At 47.7% G+C, this 22,215-nt stretch overlaps 1 protein-coding gene across 2 annotated transcripts in view; it reads left to right on the plus strand.

Annotated features, from left to right (window-relative positions):
* The first annotated feature begins 20,100 nt into the window (after nt 1–20,100).
* The window catches only part of TRIM67 (tripartite motif containing 67), a 35,871-nt gene continuing 33,756 nt past the window's right edge, over nt 20,101–22,215 (plus strand). The window contains exon 1 of one of the 2 annotated variants that reach the window (XM_037391164.1): nt 20,101–21,401. In XM_037391164.1, the coding sequence (XP_037247061.1) occupies nt 20,472–21,401 (930 nt within the window). In that variant the 5' untranslated portion in view covers nt 20,101–20,471. The remainder of the gene's footprint in view (nt 21,402–22,215) is intronic. The other variant, XM_037391163.1, reaches the window with a different exon arrangement.

Raw genomic sequence — 22,215 nt, forward strand, 5'->3', positions numbered from 1 at the left:
GTCAGTATTTAAGAATAAAATTTATTCCATGTAGCAAACGTAGCACTTGAAAATAACTTCTTGGTGTAATTGATGTATGATACCAGATTTCTACCCGAGGTGAACCTGTGAGAGAAATACTACCAAAGCAGTTCACATTTCAAATAGCACAAAACCAATCTGCCCCTCTTCTTTTCCCTCCTTTTCTATTAGAAATGCCCCTCTCAGGCCCTGCAAACTGTGTGGTTGCTTCTCTGACTCCTGCCCCAGAACTGCAGCTGTACCTGCCAAGAGGGAGGATGCTCCCTCTCATCACATGCCAAGCTCTGGCATGCTTCGCAACACGATCGCTCTTCTCAATTTATCGTAGCCAGACACCATTGTCCCAGACAGACACGCAGACTGAGAGGAACACATCCAGAGCACCGGGGGATCCAAAGGCCCAGTTCACCTTCCCTCCCTGAAGTCCCTCCAGCTTTTCAGAGTTGTTCTTCCTTGGCAGAGCCGCTGGGGAAGAGCTGTAATGCCAACAGCTGTTGCTGCCAGGTGAGAGTTGTGCTGGCGTGCAACGATCCCTGTGCACTCCTCAGGCACCTGTTGGATTGCTGGAGACAACTCACACATGTGGCGAGGTCAAGCCATACGATGATCCCGTCATTTCTTTGCCATTTTGCAGCTGGCTGCCGTCTGGAGGGTGGCACAGACAGAGCCTAAACTAAAAAGCAATCTGCGGTATGGGTTAAGGTTGCAAAAGGAAAACAAAAGCTAAATTCAAACCAAACAAAAGACTAAAACCCCCTGCGGGGGGAAATGCGACAACAAATGTCCACAAAGAGGGGAAACTGCAAAACCCAAACATCTGTGCTGGAAACGAGATGAGATCAAGCCGATTGCTGCGGCCATGATCAGTCACTGACAGGAACAAACAGGTACACAAACGAGCCGGAAGGGAAGAACAGGGTTTTCTGAAGTATTTTTGGCAAGTCTGAAAAAAATAAGAGTCATTCTGCCTGGGCAAATGCAGACTGAAGGATTCTCTGGCTTTCTTGGCTGAATTGGCCAAGGAAGATGGAAGCCTACAGAGACTGCTGAAATAGGAGCCATCAGAATACGATCGCTAACAAGTCCCACACCTGCCGTGAAAACGAACATTTGATAACATTACATTGTACAAACCTACTGTTTCATATGCTCTCATTTCTTTATATTTGTGTGCCTCAGGAACTTGCAACTTTGTACTGATGTATAAATGTAGGTAATAGTAAAAAATACATCCGGAAAGTCAGTTGTAAGGCCCTTCAATAATCTGATTTCCACTTGCATCCCTAAAGACTGCTAATGAGACAGAAGTGGTGGAGATGTTTTGCAGCTCTTGAATTTACAGATCTGACAGGCAAAAGGTATTTGTTCCTTCTCACTCTCGTTACTCTTTCAACTTCTTTTCTAGAAACTGTGACAGGGTGAACCAAATGTAATTTATAGAAGGCCACAAACCCCTACAGTGTGAGAAGTAAGATTTGGAGTGCAAAGTGTACATGCTTTGAGTTCAACTTGCCATTTTTACGTGGTCACCTTTCAGAGTGCAATTGCTTTTTAATTAAATACGAGTTTTCAGAACTTTTTAAACATCGGTGACCTGACATAACTTTAAGATGTCTCACAATGCTCGTCAATTTTCAATGGTAAGCAAAAAGTAACAAGAACCAGCTCTTTTATGTTTCAATGATTAAGAAAAGTTTTAGAATAGACATATTTTTAGAATTGACATAATTCTGTCAATGCTCTGAAAACAGGTTGCTTGCATCCTGTGGCACTCATTCTTTTGATGAAGCCATTTATATTTACCAACTTTATTGTTGTTGAGTCATGCTTTGCTCTGATATTGCTTTGAGGCAGAGAGAGAGAGAGGTAGGATGATAATTTTATATAACTTAGGTGACCTGTCATAGATCAGAAGATAAACAAGCAATGATGTATAAATACTGTGATTTTTAAATAATTTCAGAACTTAAATGCTTTGCTGTCTCTTCTCTAGACTTGATTCTGGAAATGAATTACTTTTAATTCTCATTCATTTAATGAAATACCAGCAAAGCCCTAGCTAGTTAAAACTGCAAGAAGCATGCAATTTAAGATAGTTTCCAAGATTTTTGTAGGAAGATACTTCCTAGTATGTTCCAGAGACCTCTGGCATTCCTAAGACAAGTCCCACAGAGCCTGATCCAAATCTCATGGAAGTCAGTGACAGTCTATCCATTGACCTTAGCTGTAGAAAGAAATTGTGTTGGGTCCTTGGACTGAAATAAGCTCCGTATCAAAGGCCTGTGCATGTTCTGCTCATTGAGTAACCAATACTCAACCTCAAAAATGAACTTAGGTCAGTTTTCAGTGGAGGCAGCAGCCTGGTTGTCAAATGCACCCAGCGGCAGCGATGACTCTTACAGCTGTTCGTAATAAATGAACACAGCACGGTGCCAAATTTTTGAAGTCAGCACCAGATGCAACTGTATTGTCAAGGGAGGTATGGCCTCTTTAGCTTTTCATCCTGTACAGCCACATCTTCCTGGACTGTTCTGGGGGAAAATGGGCTTTTTGGGACTAGTGCAAACCTGTGACATAACAGCCTGGGATAGGTTCACATCGCCCTGTTGAATCAGCGCAGTGATAGCGTTTGGTGTCTCTTGCCCACCTCTGGAAGAAAGAGGGGTAGATTGAGCTGGAAACGGTTGGTCACACAGATCATTGTCTTAAAAAGCAACTGGATATCTGGGGTGTCTGAATGTTAAATGTTTCAGAAAAGGGCTGGTGAACAAACGTGCTGTCACCCTTTTTCCGTAGGGGCCTAGGTCCTTAAAGCAAAACTGGTTTGCCAAATAGAGTTGGGGGCATGCATAATAGTCACATAAATCAGGAAAAAGGGTGTCATTTGTAATACTAGCCTGTGTACACCATCAGATAGTTTTTATCACAGAAAATGTATGGAATTTGAAGAAGGATGTAATTAAACTAAATATTCAAAGGGATGTTTTATCACATTTCATGAATAGCCACCAAAATGTTGTGTTTTGGTTTTTTTTTTTTAGCTGAGGAGAAGCACTTAACATGTGTGGTTTACAGTTGCTACTTCCCATACTGGCAGTGACGTGAGACAACCTGAAGGACTGCAGGTGACCATGCCCTGGGTTGCTGGTATATGATAACATCACTGTTTCACTGCCAAACAGCCAAGCTGTGCAGGTAATGTGTCTTCAGTTTTGTCCTGATTGGTTTTCATGCTATTAGTCCTTCTTGATAATACAATGAGTGTACATTGGCTTTTCTCAGTTTCAATCTTCATCTTTCCTCAGGTCTTTTTGTTGGTTGGTTGGTTGCTTGCTTGCTTGGGTTTTTTTATAGCCATACGGCAATACCTTTACGATCGCAGACTGAAAAGCCTGGTTTGATATAATCACTCCTTTTCCTCAAAACTTCTCCTGAGGTGTTAAGTGCACTGCCACATCCATTTGAACCTCAGCGTAGCAGGACTGCAGCCGAGCAGTTGGGTTGCATAATGCACTTCTCTAAATCAACTTGAGCAGATGGGAAAGAAAACCGCTTGAGCTAGCGCAGCGCAACTCCCCTTGGGCACCTTTCAGATGGCAGTGGAAGTGCAGCCTGGCAATGCCCTACTGTCTTAATTTTGTCCTCTTGGATGATAGAGGCAGCCTAGCCTGAACAAGGGATTATTCTCCCCTGGCTCTTCCTCTCCTCCCAATTTATAGCACTGCAGAACTATATGATTTTAAACATTGCTCATATGGTAATTTTTCTCAATCGTCACGCATTGCTTCGTTTCCACTGGTATTTAGGCAAAAAATAAAATGATGGACAAATAAAAAATTAAACACTCAAGTGAAATATAAATAAGAACAATGTAGGTTAAAAGATAACTAAAAATAGTTGTAGTAGTAAGCCTTGTTTTATGCTTATCAGGTAGGGAGCCCACAGCTGTAAGAAGAAATTAGACCTTGTCAGTTTATTAAAAACCCATGATCACATCTGGTTAATTTATCAAAAACAGAAGGAAGAGAATAGTACTAAGCAAGGCTAAACACATCACTTAATTCAACTCCATGAAGTCATTAAAGTCATACCGGCATAAATTTATGTTTAGCTGGCATTACCTGTTCTCTGGTGTAGAAGCAAATGGTTATATAAAAACAGTAGAAAAATCAAGTTAAGGCAAGCTACATTTTAAGACAGTTTAAGCAGAATCTGTTGGTTTTGACCAAAAGCTTCACCTGCAAAACTTACTCATGTCGAAGGAATTGCATATATGAGTGTCAGTAGTGGTGTCATGGGTTTTAAAGTCCCTGGTCAGCTAGTCAGTGAAGGAGGGACATATCCATGTTCTGGATGGAGGTGCTGCTTGTTCGTGCTGCCTCATGCTGAAAGGGGGAAGAACTCAAGTCTGTTTAGCACCTTGGCCCCAGAGCAAGCCATGGCTGTACCTAAGAACCTGCCTGAAGGGCCATGAGAAGACCACAGACTTTTCTCCTGTCCTTGCTCTGATAAACAGCAGCAGTGCCTGCCCTCTTTTTCTTCTCATACTTCATCCAAAGACTCGGTTAATTTCCAACCCGCTTTCCTCATACAATTTATTGATGTCAGTGGTTGGGAAATTGCGAACCACTTCAAGCTTTAACAATTTTCAAAAAGACTACAGCCCTGTGTGCAAGGGTATTCCCTTATGTGTGTCCTCTGCAGCTTAAATTGTGCTAGACCTAGTTTAGGATGACAGCAATGTGGGCCAAAGAACTGATAAAGCTACAGAGGGTTTAGGGTGTCAAATACTTAAGAGGGACAAACACTGACTATTGGAGAGCCTGCGGCATCGAGGTGCTGAGGCAGATTTAACCCTTTCTAAGCGGACTTGGTCCTGATTGTCTATATATGCAACAGCTGGGTTTAACTTAACTTTGAATTGCCAGGCTTTAATTCCTCCCGGTCTCCTTTTTTCCCCCTCTGAAGCTCCCTAAGTTTTACAGCACTCTGCTCTGGATCCCCTTGCATCTTAACCCAGCACCGTGCATTTCCTTCACATTCCTGTATCTCCTTTAACTGAGTCATTCTGCAACATTTTGCTGCACTTCCTTGTCTTGCAAAGGTTGAATATATCTTTCCCTACCTTTTTGAAGCTTCAGTGTAATGTGAAGCACCAGGGGAGCCCTTCCGGCTTTTATTTTCTCTGCAGGAGTCCGTGTTCAGTTTATCATCTTTGCAGGATACCATGTGAACAGCGGAGTTCATGATTGACATGGGAGGCTCAAAAGGGCTATCGCTATCAGTGCAGGTAGAGCCGATGCATATTTCATCACTGTGGCAGGGGTTTCTATGGGTCTTGTGATCTTTACAGGGATCCTTATGGGAAATTCAATGAGGAGAGTCTCAGGAGAGATTGGAAGACAAGAAACAGAGGCAGCTTTGAGGTGGTTGTGTTGGTGGTGGAACAGAGAGATAATGACATTGAAAAAGCAGCAGTGAAATAAGAAAGAGGTTAAGAGAGAAGAAAAGCTTCTTTTGAGGCTAAGACCTCCGCAGGGAAGAGGGAGCAGAGTTCAGAGATCGTTGGGGCTTTGGCTGGAGCAAAGATAATGGGTTGGAATAAACAAATTTGAAGTGCATGTTTCAGGGATATTGCCCCAGCAGTAGGGTGTGGTGTGTAACCGGTGAGACAGTAAAGAAAGAAAGAAAAAGATGCAGCAAAAGGAAAGAAAAGTTTGCTGGAAACAATACTGAAAAAATAGCACCCTTAAAACAGTTACTGAAATGGTCAGAAAGGCAGAAAGGAGAAAGGGGAAAAGAGAAAAACAAGAACAGCCATGCTGAAATGTATGCAGGAGGGAGGGAGCTCCTCTCAAATTTCTGTTAATGTAGTGTTGTGGTTTAACTCCAGCTGGTAACACCACCCAGAGGGATGGGGAGGGGAGTCGGCAAGGAATTTAAAACTCAAGGGTTGAGATAAGAACAACTTAATAACTGAAATAAAATAAAACAAACCCAATAATAATAATAACAGTTATAATTAAAAAGAGGGAGAAGGGAAGAGGAATAAAATCCAAGGGGAAGAGAGAAAAGAAACCCAGTGATGCACAATACAATTGCTCACCACTTGCTGACCGATCCCCAGGCAGCGATCAGCAGGCCCCGGACAATGCCCCCTGCCCCCCCACCCCCAGTTTATATACTGAGCATTGTGTTCCATGGTATGGAATATCTCTTCAGCTTGTTCAGGTCAGCTGTCCTGGCTGTCCCCTCCCAATTTCTTGTGCCCCTCCAGCCTTCTTGCTGGCAGGACCTGAGAAACCTAAAAGTCCTTGACTCAGCATAACCATTACCTAGCAGCAACAAAAAACATCCGTGTGCTATCAACATTGTTCTCACACCAAATCTAAAACACAGCACTGCCTCAGCTATTAAGAAGAAAATTAACTGTATCCCAGCCAAAACCAGGACATGTACATGGTGAAGAGCTCTTATTTTTCCATTCACATCTCTTTTTGCACCTTTACATGTAGCTTTTCTGTGTTTACCCATATGTATGTGACTTATAAATGGGGTTACCCTGTTTTGCATCACCCCTGAGAGTTTTCAGAGAAGTTAAAGCCTCAGCAGAACACAGCTGTCGAAACCACCTGATGGTTTGCAGTGTGAGCAATCTGATGGGCAGTAACTGATGGACATTGCCAACACCTTCATTCTCAGCAGCTGGAGGGTTTTCTTGTTTCCTTCTGAATATACCTCAGCATTTGATTTTTGACTGCTGCAAAATCAATTCTTCCATTAAAAGCTGTTGGGGGTTTACAGACCATGTGCCTAGGTCTAACGTTCCATGGCTATGCAACATTCCCAGTGAAGACCTCTGCTATGCCGTGTCCTAGTCAGACAAGGACTGTGAGTAGCCTTCAGGGAAGGGTTACAATTTAATCTCTTTTCTCGGGTCTTTGTCTGAAGGAATATGGAAGGATTGGATAGATGGGGGATGTTTATTTCAGGAAATACTGTCTCTTCTTCTGTTTCTGAGAGGGAATACATTTGGCAATGTGTTATTGTCAAACTACATAGGTGCTCTCCAGAGAGTCTTGTACACAATGTACCATATCTGTCTGTAAGAGGAATAAACAGGTATATGCTGGTACAAAGCCAGGATCTGTAACAAGAGCTCAGCTCTTCGCTGACAAGGAAAGTGCAAGTGACATTTGCGCAGGGCTTTGCAGCAGCTTCTCACACAATATTACCACAGACCGAGAAAAAAACAGCCTCTGAAGAAACAGATGAAGACGCATTCCTCAGGGATTACTGCAGAGTCAGTGTGCAGCATCAGTAGCCAGCATCCCAAGAGCAGTAAGAGTCCTCTTGCCCAAGGCACTGCCACCACAAACGGGCAGCCTGCCTCTGTAAAACCCAGGGCGAGAGAGAGTTAGAGGCAGACCCTGACATTTGGAAATTAGTCACCCACCTTGTCTCGCTCCTGCTTACCTGCCTGCTTGGCAGTGGAGCAGGCTGGTGAAAGTCTTCCTCTGATCACAGACTGTTTGGAAGCAAACTGGCAGATCTACCACGGGAGCGTGTGTCAGCATTGCCTTCAATCAAAATGCTTCACTAAAAGATTCACTTAATAGCACAAAAAAACCCCAACTTGGCTTAATATTTTGTCCCTCTTGTCTTGCTCCTTCCCCTGGAGGAACCCTGCGCACACCCCAGTGAAGCAGGGGCAGTTTCAAACAAGCTTCTCACAAAAGAGCCACATTCCCCTCCTAGGACTCGTACCTGCCTCCCCTCAGTTCAGTTCCATCCCATGAGTTCTCCAAGGCACCCAGCTGATGTTCAGGATAAATCAGTTTCAATCCCAAAATCTGTTTTATGTCCTTATATAGCCCAAACACGAACTTGAGGCTCTTCTCCAAGCTGTTGCCCATCTCTGTGTTGAACACTGCCTTTGCAGAAATTCTTACCCCAGTTAATCACCTTTCCCTTCTCCCTCCCTGTCCCACTGTTTTCTCTCTGCCATACTACACATGGCTCAGGCTTTTCCCATCCGCTCAGCCTCCTTCCCCGCAGAGGTCACAAGTCCTCAGGGTGGAAGAAGCTGCTGCTGAGAGGTGAGGAAGAGCCAAGCAGCAGTGAGGTCCTTGCAAATGTGAGTTGGAGAGGGCTCTTCTCAGCTCTCTGCTTGTCCGTCAGATGTGCTTCTTGTCAGTCTTGCAGCTCTTGGGGGAAAGTGGCAGAAGAGCTTTTTTCATCTCAATTTGGCAGGCAACCAGACAGTCGGGTAGGGCAGAGGGGTGCATTAGCTACAGATTAAGAAACAAATAAATATCTGAAGTCAATGGAATAAAATTGCACAAAGCCAGAGAGTGACTGTGAGAGGCGGAGACTTCAGGCAGCTTTGCTCTGCGGTAACCTTCACCATGTTGGAAAATGGGCTTTTTTGCCATTGTTGTAATAGGAGTGTTGGGCTTGTTTCTTCTTCGTCTGACAGAGCTCTCTTTCTATAACTCAAATAAATTCTCCTTGGGAGATGCATTTCTGTACTGGAATAATTAAAATCTGAGATGATTCCCCCAAACTGACAGACAGTGTGGCATCAATCATGTCTGCCAGCAAGCCTTACTTCTGCTGTAGCAGCAGGAGCACCGGCTCAGCAGTGGTCTGTGAACACAAGAGAAGCAACACAGGCAGGGAGACGCAACGCTTTTTATTAGACCAAATGGTAGACTTGAAGGAAGGCCTTTGTATCAAAAGTTGCCCATTTTCTCCAAAAGTGTGTGCAGGCCTTAGAAAAGGCAAGATTTCTTCCTTCTAGCCTTGTGTTGCTTACATTACCTGTGCTTTGATCAGGGTCTGCAGCTCGCTTCAAACACTCCCCCAGGACATCTGCTTGTTTTAAGCACCACTGGCTGTCTCTTTTGCTATCAAAAGAGCTCCTTTTGCTAGCTTTTGATATGGGGAAATGCATCCCCCTGTAATCAAAGTGATGTTTAACTCATCCCTGAGCATCTGGAAAGAAACCTTGAAGAGCAGTTACTGGGTAAATGTAAAATACATATTTAGTACCAGCTGTGTAGGATGAGTAGGGGGGGTGTGTATATATGTATATAGTTTGTCATGCTGTATTTGTATTGCTGGAATATGAAGACAGCCACTTTTTTATATTACATATTCAAGGCATACTGCCTTTACTTTTTAAATAGAGACGTAAAATTAAAAAAATGCACAGAAAAAATAGTTTGCATTTCTTATTATAGAATGCCATTCAGCTGAGTGTCTCAGAACATCACAAACCCACACTTATTTAATATTTAGAGTGATCTTGTCATTATTAAGTAATGGACTGACAAATGGCTCAGTAAAAATATTTGAAATTTTAAATATTAAAGAGGAAGAAGCAAGTGGAAGGCAAGTGCCTTTCTGGTCTCGCTGGGGTCACCTCCGCAGCCTCTTCCAGAATTCCTGAAGACCTCTTTCCCCCAATTCCCACCCACCTTCTCTTGGTTGTGATGGAGGTACAGAAAAGCAGGCTGAAATTGCTCTGAGCTGATCAACAGGTGTGTCCTACGTATATATACTCACGTAGAACAGGTTTACATGCATGATCAAAAATGCCATGCGGCTGCTGCTGGCTGCCCGCCTGGGACAGGCACCATGGAGAGCCTACAGCCTCACTGAACCCCTGGGCAGATGATGACAGGAGAGATGAAGGGCTCTCCAGAATAGGGGTGCATGGCCTATTTCAGTGTATTTATAGCGTAGCCTTTCTTTGTTCTGCTCCATGTCCTTGAGGGATGAGGGTCAATTAAGTCTGAATGTCAGAGCTAGCATTGCTACCCACAGTCGTCGTATGAACAGAAACAGCTGTCAGCAACGCCAGAAATAACCTGACATCCAGGAGCAGACAGGACAGTGAGTAGAGTGGGGATCTGTTGTACAAAGTGGCATTTTGCCAAAAGAATGATTTCCCTGCCCCCGCCCCATCACCTCTGGCATTCACATCTGCAGTACCTCTGCAGCCCCTGGTTGGGGGTGCTGCTGTCACTTTAGCAAGCAAAGTCCCTGGAGACAACATTTCTTCATCCCACTTGGCCCACCTGAAGGGTGGGGTGTCAGGTCTAACCTCACTGGCTGCCTGGAGCGGCACAGGTGGGGCGGTCGGTGGCTGGTCCCCATGGCCGGAGTCGCCTGTCCTGTGGTGGGATGAGCCATGCTCTTAGGGTGAAATGAATCCCACCCTCCACCTCTTGCTTGAGGACTTGCACCGTGCATAGATCACAAATGGAGACTGGGTTTTACCAAATCAGAAAAAAACCACAACAACCCCACAGCATTCAATTTTATATATTCCAATTATTAGGAGCAAACAGAAACCACCACACTCTCCTCGTGCAAAACACTTGTGGTTCTGCTAAATGAGCTGCTGCAAACGTTGACATATTCCGCCGATTTTTTGTTACTCAGCAACTACGGTGGTGGTTCATCAGTGAAAAGGCTAAACTGAGTTTCCCTAGCAGAAAAATAATGAAAGAAAATGGAAAGCTCGAGACGTAGAATGGGACTGATGACACCCGTGGCATAGCGGGAGGGAAATGAGGAGCAAATGGAAGTTTGGCAGCCTGGAAAGGTTAGGTTGCAGGCAGAGCTCCTGGAAAAGGATCAGGGGGTCACCAGCCTATTAGGAGATCAAGGGAAGGCAAGTTGTGAAGCCAAATGGAATAATTTAAAAGGCTAGTGAGTGGGAGAGATGAGGATAGCACAGCACACTACTAGGGCAGAGATCTGCCTGATCTGAGACTGTTATAATCTTAATCTTCCCATTAACTGAACAGTTACGAAGATGCCAGCATATACTTTGAAGATACACAATTTCTGCTTGCAGTTGAAACTGGTTGAATCTCAAGGGCAACATCTCAAGCTAAAAAAATAAAATAAAATAAAATAATTAAAAATGAATGGTTGGCCAGATCCCTGCCGCTCCACCCCTGCAGGCAGGAGAACCCATCTCCATCGCTGCTGCCAGGTAGAGGAGCACTCATGCACAGCCGAGAGCGCTGCTCCTGCTTGAAGCTGCCTCTCCAGAAATCCATGGGCGCTCATCCATGGGAGTAAAGCCTCCTGTGCACTGATACAGTGCATATACAGCTGTCTACAAAAGGAAGGGAATTATTTTAGTTTCTCCATCTGCCTTAACCTATTTTTCTTCTTCCTCAGATTCTCATTAGCATCTTTTTGCCCCATCTGTTTTGTTGCACTCCTACTTTGTAGTCTTCCCTCACTATCTATTACTGGCTGCTGTCAAAGACAAGGTGGAACCAGGTTCATCGTCAGGCTGATATGATATGGCCTTTCTTTGTGTTCTTCCTTGGGCAATGGCTTACTAAAAATTAAATCATTTAGTAAAAGGACAAACTAAATAATCAGCAGGGGTTCTTTTTTCCTTGGGTAACACAAGAACACGTATGTTATATTTTGTTTGAATTAAGGCTATAATCATATACCCATTGCTGAAACTGTTATGTTTCATAAAGTGGCCTTATTATTTTCTGCATATTTTCCTTTGTGTGTGGAGTTTTTTCTTTCTATTAAATTGCATATCCGTGGAGGATTTGGGGGCACTCAGCCAGTCAATCCAATTTGGAGTTGGATGGTGGTTATAGTGGGCTAAGTCCCTTATCTGTCCCTGTCAGCTGTTTTACTTCTCTGCTATTGATGGAAACATAAAATTAAAAGTGGAATCAACTCAGAGGAGGCAAGAGCCCAGCAAGAGACCTAGGAGGGAAAAGTTGAGGAGGGAGATTCTGACTAATCTCTCTGCAGCTGGGATAATATGCTGGCAGTTTCAGGTTTAAATATGCATGCAGTAGACTAGTTATTTCACAAATATTGCCATTTCATTTATCTTTGTGGGTATCAAAGCAAGTATAAGAAGAAAACTGAAATCAGATTGGTAATGGTTGGGGGGTTTTTTGAGAAGTGGGTTTCCCACGTGATGTGTCCTGGGAAAGGATGAAACTCGAGGAATGAATAGGAGGCCTGAAAGTGGATTAGCCATTCCTACAGGACACTAGCAGAAGCATAAAGAGGAACAAGCCAGTGTATATACTTGATTCTGTGCATATTTCATGTTGCTTACGTGCTATGGTGGAAAATCAGCTCAAGCTATTGAAATCAGTGGTTACAGTGGTGCAAAATCAACATAAGAAAGAATTTGAATCTGATGAACCAGGCTGTCTGGTGTGACTGTAGGATTCATAGCTGTCTTTGTACCTTCCGACTCTGGACGAGAGAGGACCTTGCATTTCTTCAAGATCAGTACTTCCCAGTAGGCTAAATGGTGACAGCTTCCCAAGTCCCTTGATGACCTAGATTGCTGGAGGTGCGCAGGAGTCAGGTGACGGGGCTTTCTTCGTGCAAACCTCTCTGCTGTGCATGTATTTGGGGACTGGCATTAGGCAATACACTCTCACAAATAAAATCTCTTATGTGAGGGGTCCTCCCCAGGGAGGATCCTCTCTCTCTTATACCATATGAAAAAGAAAACCTCATGATCAGCATTGTACCCCATCAGCAGGCTGGTCCTTCTCCTGTGGCAAGGGAAGGAAAAGGACGACCCTTTAGTGCCTGAGGGACAGGCAAGCACACCTTTTTTCTCCTGAATGAGGGTTTCTTGCCAGTACAGAGGACTGGCGGGACAACCCCCACCTCTTTCTGTAGGAATCACATTCATCAGATCGCTTTCCTCTTGTCCTTGGGGGAGACAAAGGTGCGCCAGGGCTGGGCTCGGTGTGAGGTGGGGAACGAGCGGAGCATTGGAAGCAGGAGGTGTCTGCCTGTGAGGTGAGCAGTGGCAGAAGGGCAGAAAGGCTGCGATGGATGTCAGGAGGGGAGGGTGAGGGAGCAAGGGAGTTTCTCGGCAGCAAGGGAAGAGTGAAGAGTAGTGAGGGAAAGCAACATAAGGAAGAGGGAAGCAGAATCTCTGTACTTATTTAAGAATATTAAAAGATACTATCATAGATGAAAAGAAAACCTAGCAAAGGGAAAGAGAGGACAAAGGCAGAAATAAATTGTTTTTCAAATCAGAAAATGTAATGCTAAACGAAGCAATAAAATACATTGTGAGTGCTATTGATTTGGCTGACATCTATTTTCTCCCTGCTACCAGACAGCTCAACTAGCTGCTGGAGAGGGGCGCAGAAATGTCGGGTAGGCCAGGTGTTGTCTTGATAAAAAAAGGTGTATAAAGCTTGGCATCTCATCGACTTGCCTCCCTACCTGATTGATGCTGATGTCTCAGGCCACAGATGTTGCTCTTTGGATCTGGTACAAATTCCCAGTGCTGTTGCAAGGGGCCACTCCTCCCCACTCCTGTCCTTGTGTAGGCACGGACACCTCTGAATCAAGATGCTGATGCTGAAAAATAACTGTCGTGAGCTGGATTGATTCTTGTGGCTGTGTGAAAGCTACCATGAGCGCAGGAGGGGTGGTGAGAATGGGCAGCTAGGGGTGGTGGCAGAAATGACCTCCCTTTACAGTGGTGACACAGATTTTTGCTGGATAACAGTGCTCATCTCATCACCAACTGGCAGGACACGAGTCCCCATGCTCGTAAGAGGCCTCTCCTGTCTTGATTCTCTGGTGCGTGCAGTGCAGGAGTTCTTGTTTACTTAACAGAAACCAAGCTGAAAAGAGAAGGGGAAGCCCAAGGCAGCCCCCGTTTCTGGTTTCTGCAACCTGTCAGTCTGGCCTCACTCGTAACTATCACCTCCTACATTTCTCCCCAGTGAACCTGTTTTTTTGTCCTCTACCCTTTGTTTCTCCGTGCAGCTTCCAAGTCTCTCGATACTCGGTGCTCCTGGGCAGCACTGCAATAAATAGAGGAGGCTTTGGTCAAACCCACTAGAACTCCATGTAAATTTTGTCCCATTAGCTACAGCCAAGGCAGGTTCCACAGGTCTCCTGGTCTTTCAAATATGCATTCAGGGCATGGTTTCTGGAGACCTTGTGGGAGGTTATGATCTTGAGCTACTTGCAGAATAGAAAAGCAAAGCCCATCCTTGAGCGTATTTATAGATCCTTCATGACTCAGGGAAATTTCCTCACTAATTGTCTTTTGCTAAACAGAGATAGCATTTTTTATCTTATGTGTAGTAAAGCTGTAGAAAAGCTACTTGGGCCTCCCTTCTTGAGAAAAGACCTTTCTCAGTGAGTCACAAATGGATCAGCTCCCTAGCCCAGTTCACAGAATACTGCCTGCCCTTTCAGGGACAGTAAGTCACTACCCCTTTATGTAAGGATTTTCTTTACATGTGGAGAGATTGCCACATGGTGGCAATTTACCTCCACTTTACAATTGTATATACAAGTACCTAACCCAGTCAAGCTTCTTTTCCAAATGTCTGCTTTCTTTCAGCCCATCCCATGCTCGTAGGAAATGCTGGTCCTTCAATGTTCAGATTACTTGCTCTTCCTTTGTTTGTGTTGGGGGTCTTTGTCCCTCTCCTCCCTTCCCTCCCACCCCCAATGCTTAGGATGCCATTACATTTTCCTATCTCCTTCCATCCTCCCTAACAGAAGAGACTATTGGGGCAGGTTTGAATTTTATATAATCATTGGCTAGTTTCTTAAAAAGCCGGATAAACTTATTTTCCTTACAGGCACGAGTGGGATGACCACAGGGGCAGCTGGGGAGAGCAGGGACCCACAGCAGGACAGTGCAGAGGGTTGAGACAGACCACAGCTCTGTGCTCAGGACTTTCTTATGACCCTCTCCTCAAGAAGGCACAGGGAACAAAATGAGGAGCCATAACCCAGCCTCTGCCGTAACACCTTTGAAACCAAACCAGCTCTGTCAGAAGTCTACACGCTTACTTTAAAAGAAGGGCAGCAGATGTGACAAGAACTCCCTATAATAATCGTACTGTGAAGATGCTGACTATGATCCCATTACCAATGGTGTTCTGAAACGGGTCCAAAGCAGTGCACAGTTTCCCGCTCTCCTTTACACGCAGCTGCTTAGGGTCCAGCACTCTCATTCTCTTGCCTCTCAGAACTGCAAGCACCCTTCTGAGGATGCTGCCTGTAGCAGCTATGGAAAGGATCTCACTCCACTGCAGGAACAGCAACAAAGAGAGGGCTTCTCACGCAGCAGAAAAGCCAAGATGTCCCTGGAGTGATTCCAGTGGCTTGCAGGCTGAGATATTTTTACAACATCACAGAAACACGAGATGTTATTTTTCAAGAGTCCTGATTGTAGGTTAGTGTCTGTTGTGCTTTCTTTGTGCTTTCTTTTCAATGCACATTTGTTAAGAAGTGCTGAAACTGACCTCTTACTGAAATTTGTCTGTGCCAACCTACCACTTTTTGTTGGCATGTATGTTTAAAGCAGTATTTTCCTCTGTATGGAATTTCATTCATAGATGGCAGATACAGGTTCAGAAGTGTGACTATTTGACAAGCAATGTTTAGGATCAAGTGTCATTTTTTGCTATTTAACCATTATAACAAGCATATACTCAGCACACAGTCTGAATAAAATTCCATTGTATAGAACTGTCCTGTGTTGTAAATTATATTTTTTGTGGCAGATTTACTCCTCTGACAGAGAAAATTCAATATGTAGCTGCATTTCTATTACAGATACAGTCCTCTGCTAGCCAACAGATAAGCTTTTTATCAGCAGCCATGCTTCTGTGGCACTCTTCTGGGCTCCTGCCAAGCTCTGCCTTCATTCCTTTCATGAACAGATCAATGTGCAAACATTTGAAAAACCTAAATAACATAGTAGCTACTTGAATGTAGGCTTAAAAAAAAACACCACCAAACACAGAACCAAACTGGTTTCAAAACTGTTACACCCACCTAATGTACCTCATGCAAATCTACAAAACCAAGGAAAGAAGGGAAGGAGGTAGCACAGAGCAACATTTCCAAAGCTTCCCTGCCCGATGGACCATATACATCAACTTTTTCTCTAAGCCACGGTGGAAGCCTACCCTCCTGTGCCTCCTTGCCACATCACCCCTCAAACAGAACATGCAATACCAGCATCAACTGGAACTAGTACTTTTGGGGAGAAAAGTCTGGTTAAGAATGTGATGAAGAACAAGCAGAGAGGAGAGGTTACAGTGTGGCGTGTTGTTTGTTACCCATAACGGCAACGCCAAGGTGGGTGTGTGGGATGTGTGTATTGATACACACGGTCACTGGTTAATGCCCCAGTCTGAAATTCAGAGAGAGATGACCAGCAGCTGCAGCTGCATTGTCTGCAGGGGTTGCTGAGGGCATCCTCTGCTGATAATTGAGCACCATACATTTATAACATTATAACGAGGCAGTGGGATTCTTCACATTACACCACCACACAAGCTGCTGGCACAAGCCCAGGTGCATTTTGTCTTCTCTGCTCTTGTGAAGTAGCTCTCTGTCCTCCTTTTTGCAATGGAATAAGCACCTGTGGAGATAAGATCTTTTTTTTTTTTCTCTTTTTCTCTGTTACCCTTCAAATAAGAGGATGTGTGCTAGGAGTGATGCCCTTTAGCGGGAGAGATGCTGGAATACTGGAGTCAAAAAGTTCCCCATGGGGAAACAGCAGTGGTAAAAGAAGAAAACTGAAGAAAGTGAAGTGACCTTGGTGGGCAGCTATTGAAAGAAAAAAAAAAAAAAAAGAAAAGAAAGAGGGAAAACTGGTTGGAAAGGTTTTAATGTGTGAGGGTAATATAAAATGTAAAAAGGTACCAGAAAAGGAATGGGAAAACAACAACAACAACAAAGGGAACAACAAACAGAAGGAGAAGGCATAAGCAATAAAGCAAGAGAGGCAAAAAGATGAATCAAATCTCTTTCCTTACTGAGGGGCTGTACCACAACCTGCCTTATCTTTTTTTTTATATAAATGTATAAATAAACTTCACTAGCTTTCTTCCTGTCAAGGGCGATATAAAAGGTGATAATAAGTTCTTACGGAGGGTAAATAGTTTAAGGGGATGATACTAGTGATACTGAAGTATTAAAATAAAGATCAAAGCCAGGATTGCCAGAATAGGGTTTCCAGGTTATCCATACATAGTTATGGCTCTAACGGATTAAAGACTTGTTTGAACATAAAAAGATGAAAAATGGTAGGGATCATCTCCATTACAAAAATGGCTTGATTACAAAACAAGGTAAAGGCCCAATTCTATCAGGCTCAGATCGAACAGTGAATGAATAGCTTCATTAAAATTAGTGGGATCGACTCGATGTGATCTGTTCCTCATCAGGAGTAAGGGTGTCCAAAGCCAGTCTGCCCAAGCTCAGTGGCACTTTGCAACGCTTAGATCAGTTTCTGTTCTGGCTTTTGGAGCGGTAGGGATGACAGCAGTGTTTTGACTGTTCACCTCCGTCAGCAGCAGCAGACTTGCTGTTACATAGATAAACATTTGTCATCAGGAGTGCTCTGCAATCTAAACCCATCAGAGCATTGAGCATTGTTACCGTAAGTGCCAGTTCCACCAGTAGTCTCCAGTGGCATGGGGATGAAGGTTTCTGCATTTGAACTCTACAGTCCCTTGGAAACCAGAGCTGTTCTGGGATCAGTAGGATAGGTAAACAGGCGCACCGGGCCACACAGCTCTCCCTGCTCTCAAAGCCATAGCTCTCCTGGGCACAGACATTTCAAACAAACTTCTAAAGTAGGTGAAAAAAAACCCTGAATGAAGTAAAAGTCACACTACAGTATAGAGAACACCAGATCACTTTTTCATCTCTGTTTCAAATGCCATCTATTATACTGATATGGTCTCAGGCCAAATCAGGTTTGTGAAGAGAAGTAAAGTTCAGTTTGAAAGGGAGTGGTTGTACTCCAGAGACAGTTTCTTTCTTGCCATTTCCCTCTGTAGTCAAGTGCAAACAGTTCTAGGATTTTACATAAACTTTAGGGTAGGGTTCAAAATGGAAATGTAAAATTCAGTGTATCAGAACTCTGGAAGTTGTAAACCCTGGCTAAAAAGCAGCTGTAAAGTGGAGCTGGTCAGGTTTGGGGTCCATACCTTTACATTTCCACCAGTTCCTGTCTGGTCTGTCCAGTTTTGCTCAGATGTCTCAGACCTGATGCTACCACTACACTTTACGATCACTGTCACCTTATACACAGGACAGGTAAAGAAAGAAAGGAAAAGTCCAGGAAAAAGCTACCATGCCTTCCTAACTATCTTCAGGATTATGGCTTCCAACATAAACTTGAAATCTGTGACTTGAATTCACCTATAGGTCTGCAAGAAATGTTTGGCATACAGCCACTCTCGCTGCTGACAGATGGTAGAGCAAAGAACAGAGCCTATGAGGATAACAACATTGCACCCACAGCTTTTCCTTGCAAGGCAGTAGCATAAGGTCGCTGTGAAATCAGTGGTGTTCCCCAACATTTCTTGCACTGCTGAGTTTTCTGGCTGGAGGTAGCCCAAACACCCAGGCGGCTGATAAACTCTCGATTTTGGCACAGAGCTGACATAAAAGAAGAAGATACCTAGCCAGAGACAGGCAGGTTTATGTGGGTCAGGGCTGTGTCTTTTATGTGCCAGAGGCCAAACCTGCCCTTCCCACCTCCAGCCAGGGAACTACAAAGCTTTCAACCCCTCGGGACTTCTTTCCCCCTCGGCTTGTCAAAAGAGCAGCTAGGCAGGATACAAAAAGGAAAACTGCTGCAAGACAAGAATGAAAAAATGGGAAGCTTTAATACATTCCTACTGTCTGTCCCCATTCCTCCTTTTCTACGCATCAACAGTTTTAATAATCTGGCAAAAGCAAAACCTGAAACTAGAAAAACCTTTCCTGCCCAGTGTCACTAAATGCTCATCATGTACTAAGAAACAGAACGATGAGAAGCAACGCCTTTAGTATGTTTCTCTCTTCTTTTTTTCATTTGACACCAGTGAGTTCTGCCTTTGCATTTTTTAAAAAGCTGCTCTAAAAAAAGCAGCTCGCATTTTAAAATGAACAAAAAAATAGGATCTGATTAGGGATCTGAACTTAATACAGAAGAGGCTTTTAAACAAGATAGACCAAAAAGAGAAGAAGAAGAAGAAGAAAAAGAAGAAGAAGAAAACAAAACAACAGTGAAACCACTCTTATGTATAACTGCTATGAAAATAGACCAGTTACATCCACGCTAAGCATTTGTAGAGTAAATAAAGCAGATGGGGGATTTCCCACTGCTGGTTTCTTTCTTCTAAGGGTGGTTATTTTCAGTCCATAAACTCTCGGCTGTCAGCCCTCATTTATCTTCCCAGCCAGTTTCCGCTGGGGTCAGGCGGCTGCGAGCCGGGCGGTGCGGGGCGGCGGGGCCGGGGCCGGGGCAGTGAGGAGCGACGGGGCCGGGGCGGTGCGGGGTGGCCGGGCTCGGGGCAGGGCGGCGGGGCCGAGCCCGGGGCGGTGGGGGTTGGCCGGGCTCGGAGCGGTGCAGGATGGCTGGGCTCGGGGCAGGGCGGCGGGGCCGAGCCCGGGGCGGTGCGGGACGGTGCGGCGGGGCCGAGCCCGGGGCGGTGCGGGGTGGCCGGGCTCGGGGCAGTGCGGGTTGGCCGGGCTCGGGGCAGAGCGGCGGGGCTGAGCCCGGGGCGGTGCGGGGTGGCCGGGCTCGGGGCGGTGTGGGGCGGCCGGACCCGGGGCGGTGTGGGGCGGCCGGACCCGGGGCGGTGCGGGGCCGAGCCCGGGGCGGTGCGGGGTGGCCGGGCCCTGCCCGCTTCCGCCCCTTCCCGCCGCGGCGTTTGGAAGCGCGCCTGGCCCTTCCCATTTAACCCCTTTGCGTTCCTGGCCTCTGCACGGCGCCTGGCGCTCGGTGCGCTCGGCTGCGCTCCGGCACGGGGGGTGCGTGCGGGAGAGGCGCGCTCTCGGCTTGTTGGCAGGCGTCCTCCTTTTTCTCCGGGGAGGGGGGGAAAGGGCTACTGGGCATAACGGAACCCCGCCTGCCTTCGGTCCGCTACCCAAACAATGGCTTTATTTAAACGTATAAAGACATCGCTGCAGAGAGTTCCTTTAAAAAATGTTTTCGCCGTCCAGAGCCGTAGAGAGAGCGACCACTTATTTGCTGGAAAGGGCTCCTCCCGCCCCCTCCTACTCCTGCCCTCCCTCCTCCCCCGCCTCCCTTCCCCATATATTATTACTCTATGCCACCAACGTTAAAACAGCCCCACCGCGCTCGCTGCCCGCGCCGCGGCCGGCCGGCCGCCTCTCCCTCGCCCCCAGCCGCCTGCAGCCGCCGGGCGGCTCCTCGGACCCGGCCCGGCGCGGCGCGGAGCTGTCTACCCCCGGCGGGTGCTGAACCGCCCGGCGCGGCAGCGGGGGCCGGAGCCCTCCCGGCCTCGCCCCGGCGTCCGGAGCCGAGGTAGGCGGCGAGGGGCGCTGCGGGGGATGGGGGGAGCCGGCTGCGACCCCGCGCCGCCCGCCTGAGCCTGCCCGCGCCCCGCACACAAAGCCGCGGCGCGGCCATGGAAGAGGAGCTGAAGTGCCCGGTGTGCGGCTCGCTCTTCCGGGAGCCCATCATCCTGCCCTGCTCGCACAATGTCTGCTTGCCCTGCGCCCGCACCATCGCCGTGCAGACCCCGGAGAGCGAGCAGCACCTGCCGGCCCTGCTCCACCCGCGGGGCCCCGCGCCGCCCGCCGCCGTCGCCGCGCCGGGCCCGGGAGCGGCCGCGGGCTCCGCCGCCTGCCTGGACTCGGAGTGCGCGGCGGGCGGCGGCGGCGGCGGGGACCACGCGGACAAGCTGAGCCTGCACAGCGAGACCGACAGCGGCTACGGCTCCTACACCCCCAGCCTGAAGTCCCCCAACGGCGTGCGGGTGCTGCCGCTGGTGCCGGCGCCCCCGGGAGCGGCGGCGGCTCCGCGGGGCGCGGGTCCCGCCAGCTCCTCCCTCACCTGCCCGCAGTGCCACCGGAGCGCCTCCCTGGACCAGCGCGGCCTCCGCGGCTTCCAGCGCAACCGGCTGCTGGAGGCCATCGTGCAGCGCTACCAGCAGGGCCGCGCCGCCGCCGCCGCCAAGTGCCAGCTCTGCGACCGCAGCCCGCCCGAGCCGGCCGCGGTGCTGTGCGAGCAGTGCGAGGTGCTGTACTGCGCCGCCTGCCAGCTCCGCTGCCACCCGGCCCGCGGGCCCTTCGCCAAGCACCGCCTGGCGCCGCCGCCCGCACACCCGGGCGCCCCCGGCGGCGGCGGCAGCGGCGGCGGCGGCGGCGGCGGCGGCGACGGCGGGAAGGGGGCGGGCGGCGGCCGCAAGCTGCCGACGTGCGCCGAGCACGACCTGGAGAACTACAGCATGTACTGCGTGAGCTGCCGCAGCCCCGTCTGCTACCAGTGCCTGGAAGAGGGCAGGCACGGCAAGCACGACGTGAAGGCCCTGGGCGCCATGTGGAAGCAGCACAAGGTGAGTCCCCTCGGCCGGCCCGGAGGAGCTGGGGCGACGCTCGGTGCTGGGGTTTGCTCCTGCTGGTGTCCCGGCATCGGGCTGGAGTTTGTGGCACGTGAGGCTGCTTCGCCTCCGTCGTCCTCCTGGACTTCTTCCCCCTTGGAATGGTGCTCTTAGGTCCTTGCTGACCGCCCAGCGACCCTGCAGCCTCTGCTCGGGGCTAGGCAACCCGCAGGCTCCCTGACATGTCGGCCTCGCCGTGGCCAGCGCACCTCAGGCCCAGGCAGGCCCCAGCCGGGCACCTGGGATTAGCGAGCCCACCTCGCTGATTTGCTTGCCTGCCGCAGGGTCCTTGGCCATCCCAGCCTCTCACGGGTGGCAGCAGCTGCCTGCGAGGAGGCGGGATGGTCGTTCCTTCCGTGTGCCACCTCCCTGTCAGCCAGGACTCGTTGCAAGCTGCCACAACCATTTCCCACCACCTGTCAATGAGGGAGAGTGGCCCAGAGACACTGGAATGTTTTAGACATTTTAGACGGGAAAGCGTGATAAAGAGGATTGCGAGGCATGGTGGTGTCCCTCGAAGAGGCCTCCCCTCCCACTCACTTAACAAGGAGGCCAGGAGGAACGGCTGGAGGGACTTCCATGACACAAAGATTAGTGAAGAACCGCAGGATGGATGGGGTCTGAGGACAAGTAAAGGTTCTTCTGATTCACATAATGTCATGACCTGATTCACGCTCCCCCGCAAGTGATGCTCCTTAGGCCTCCCTGGGACCCCTGGGGAGACACTGGAGGCAGCTGCTTTGCCACACAGGGGGGTTGCCGAGGTCTG

This window comes from Falco rusticolus, chromosome 6, assembly GCF_015220075.1.
Source record: "Falco rusticolus isolate bFalRus1 chromosome 6, bFalRus1.pri, whole genome shotgun sequence".
Classification (NCBI taxonomy): Eukaryota; Metazoa; Chordata; class Aves; order Falconiformes; family Falconidae; genus Falco; species Falco rusticolus.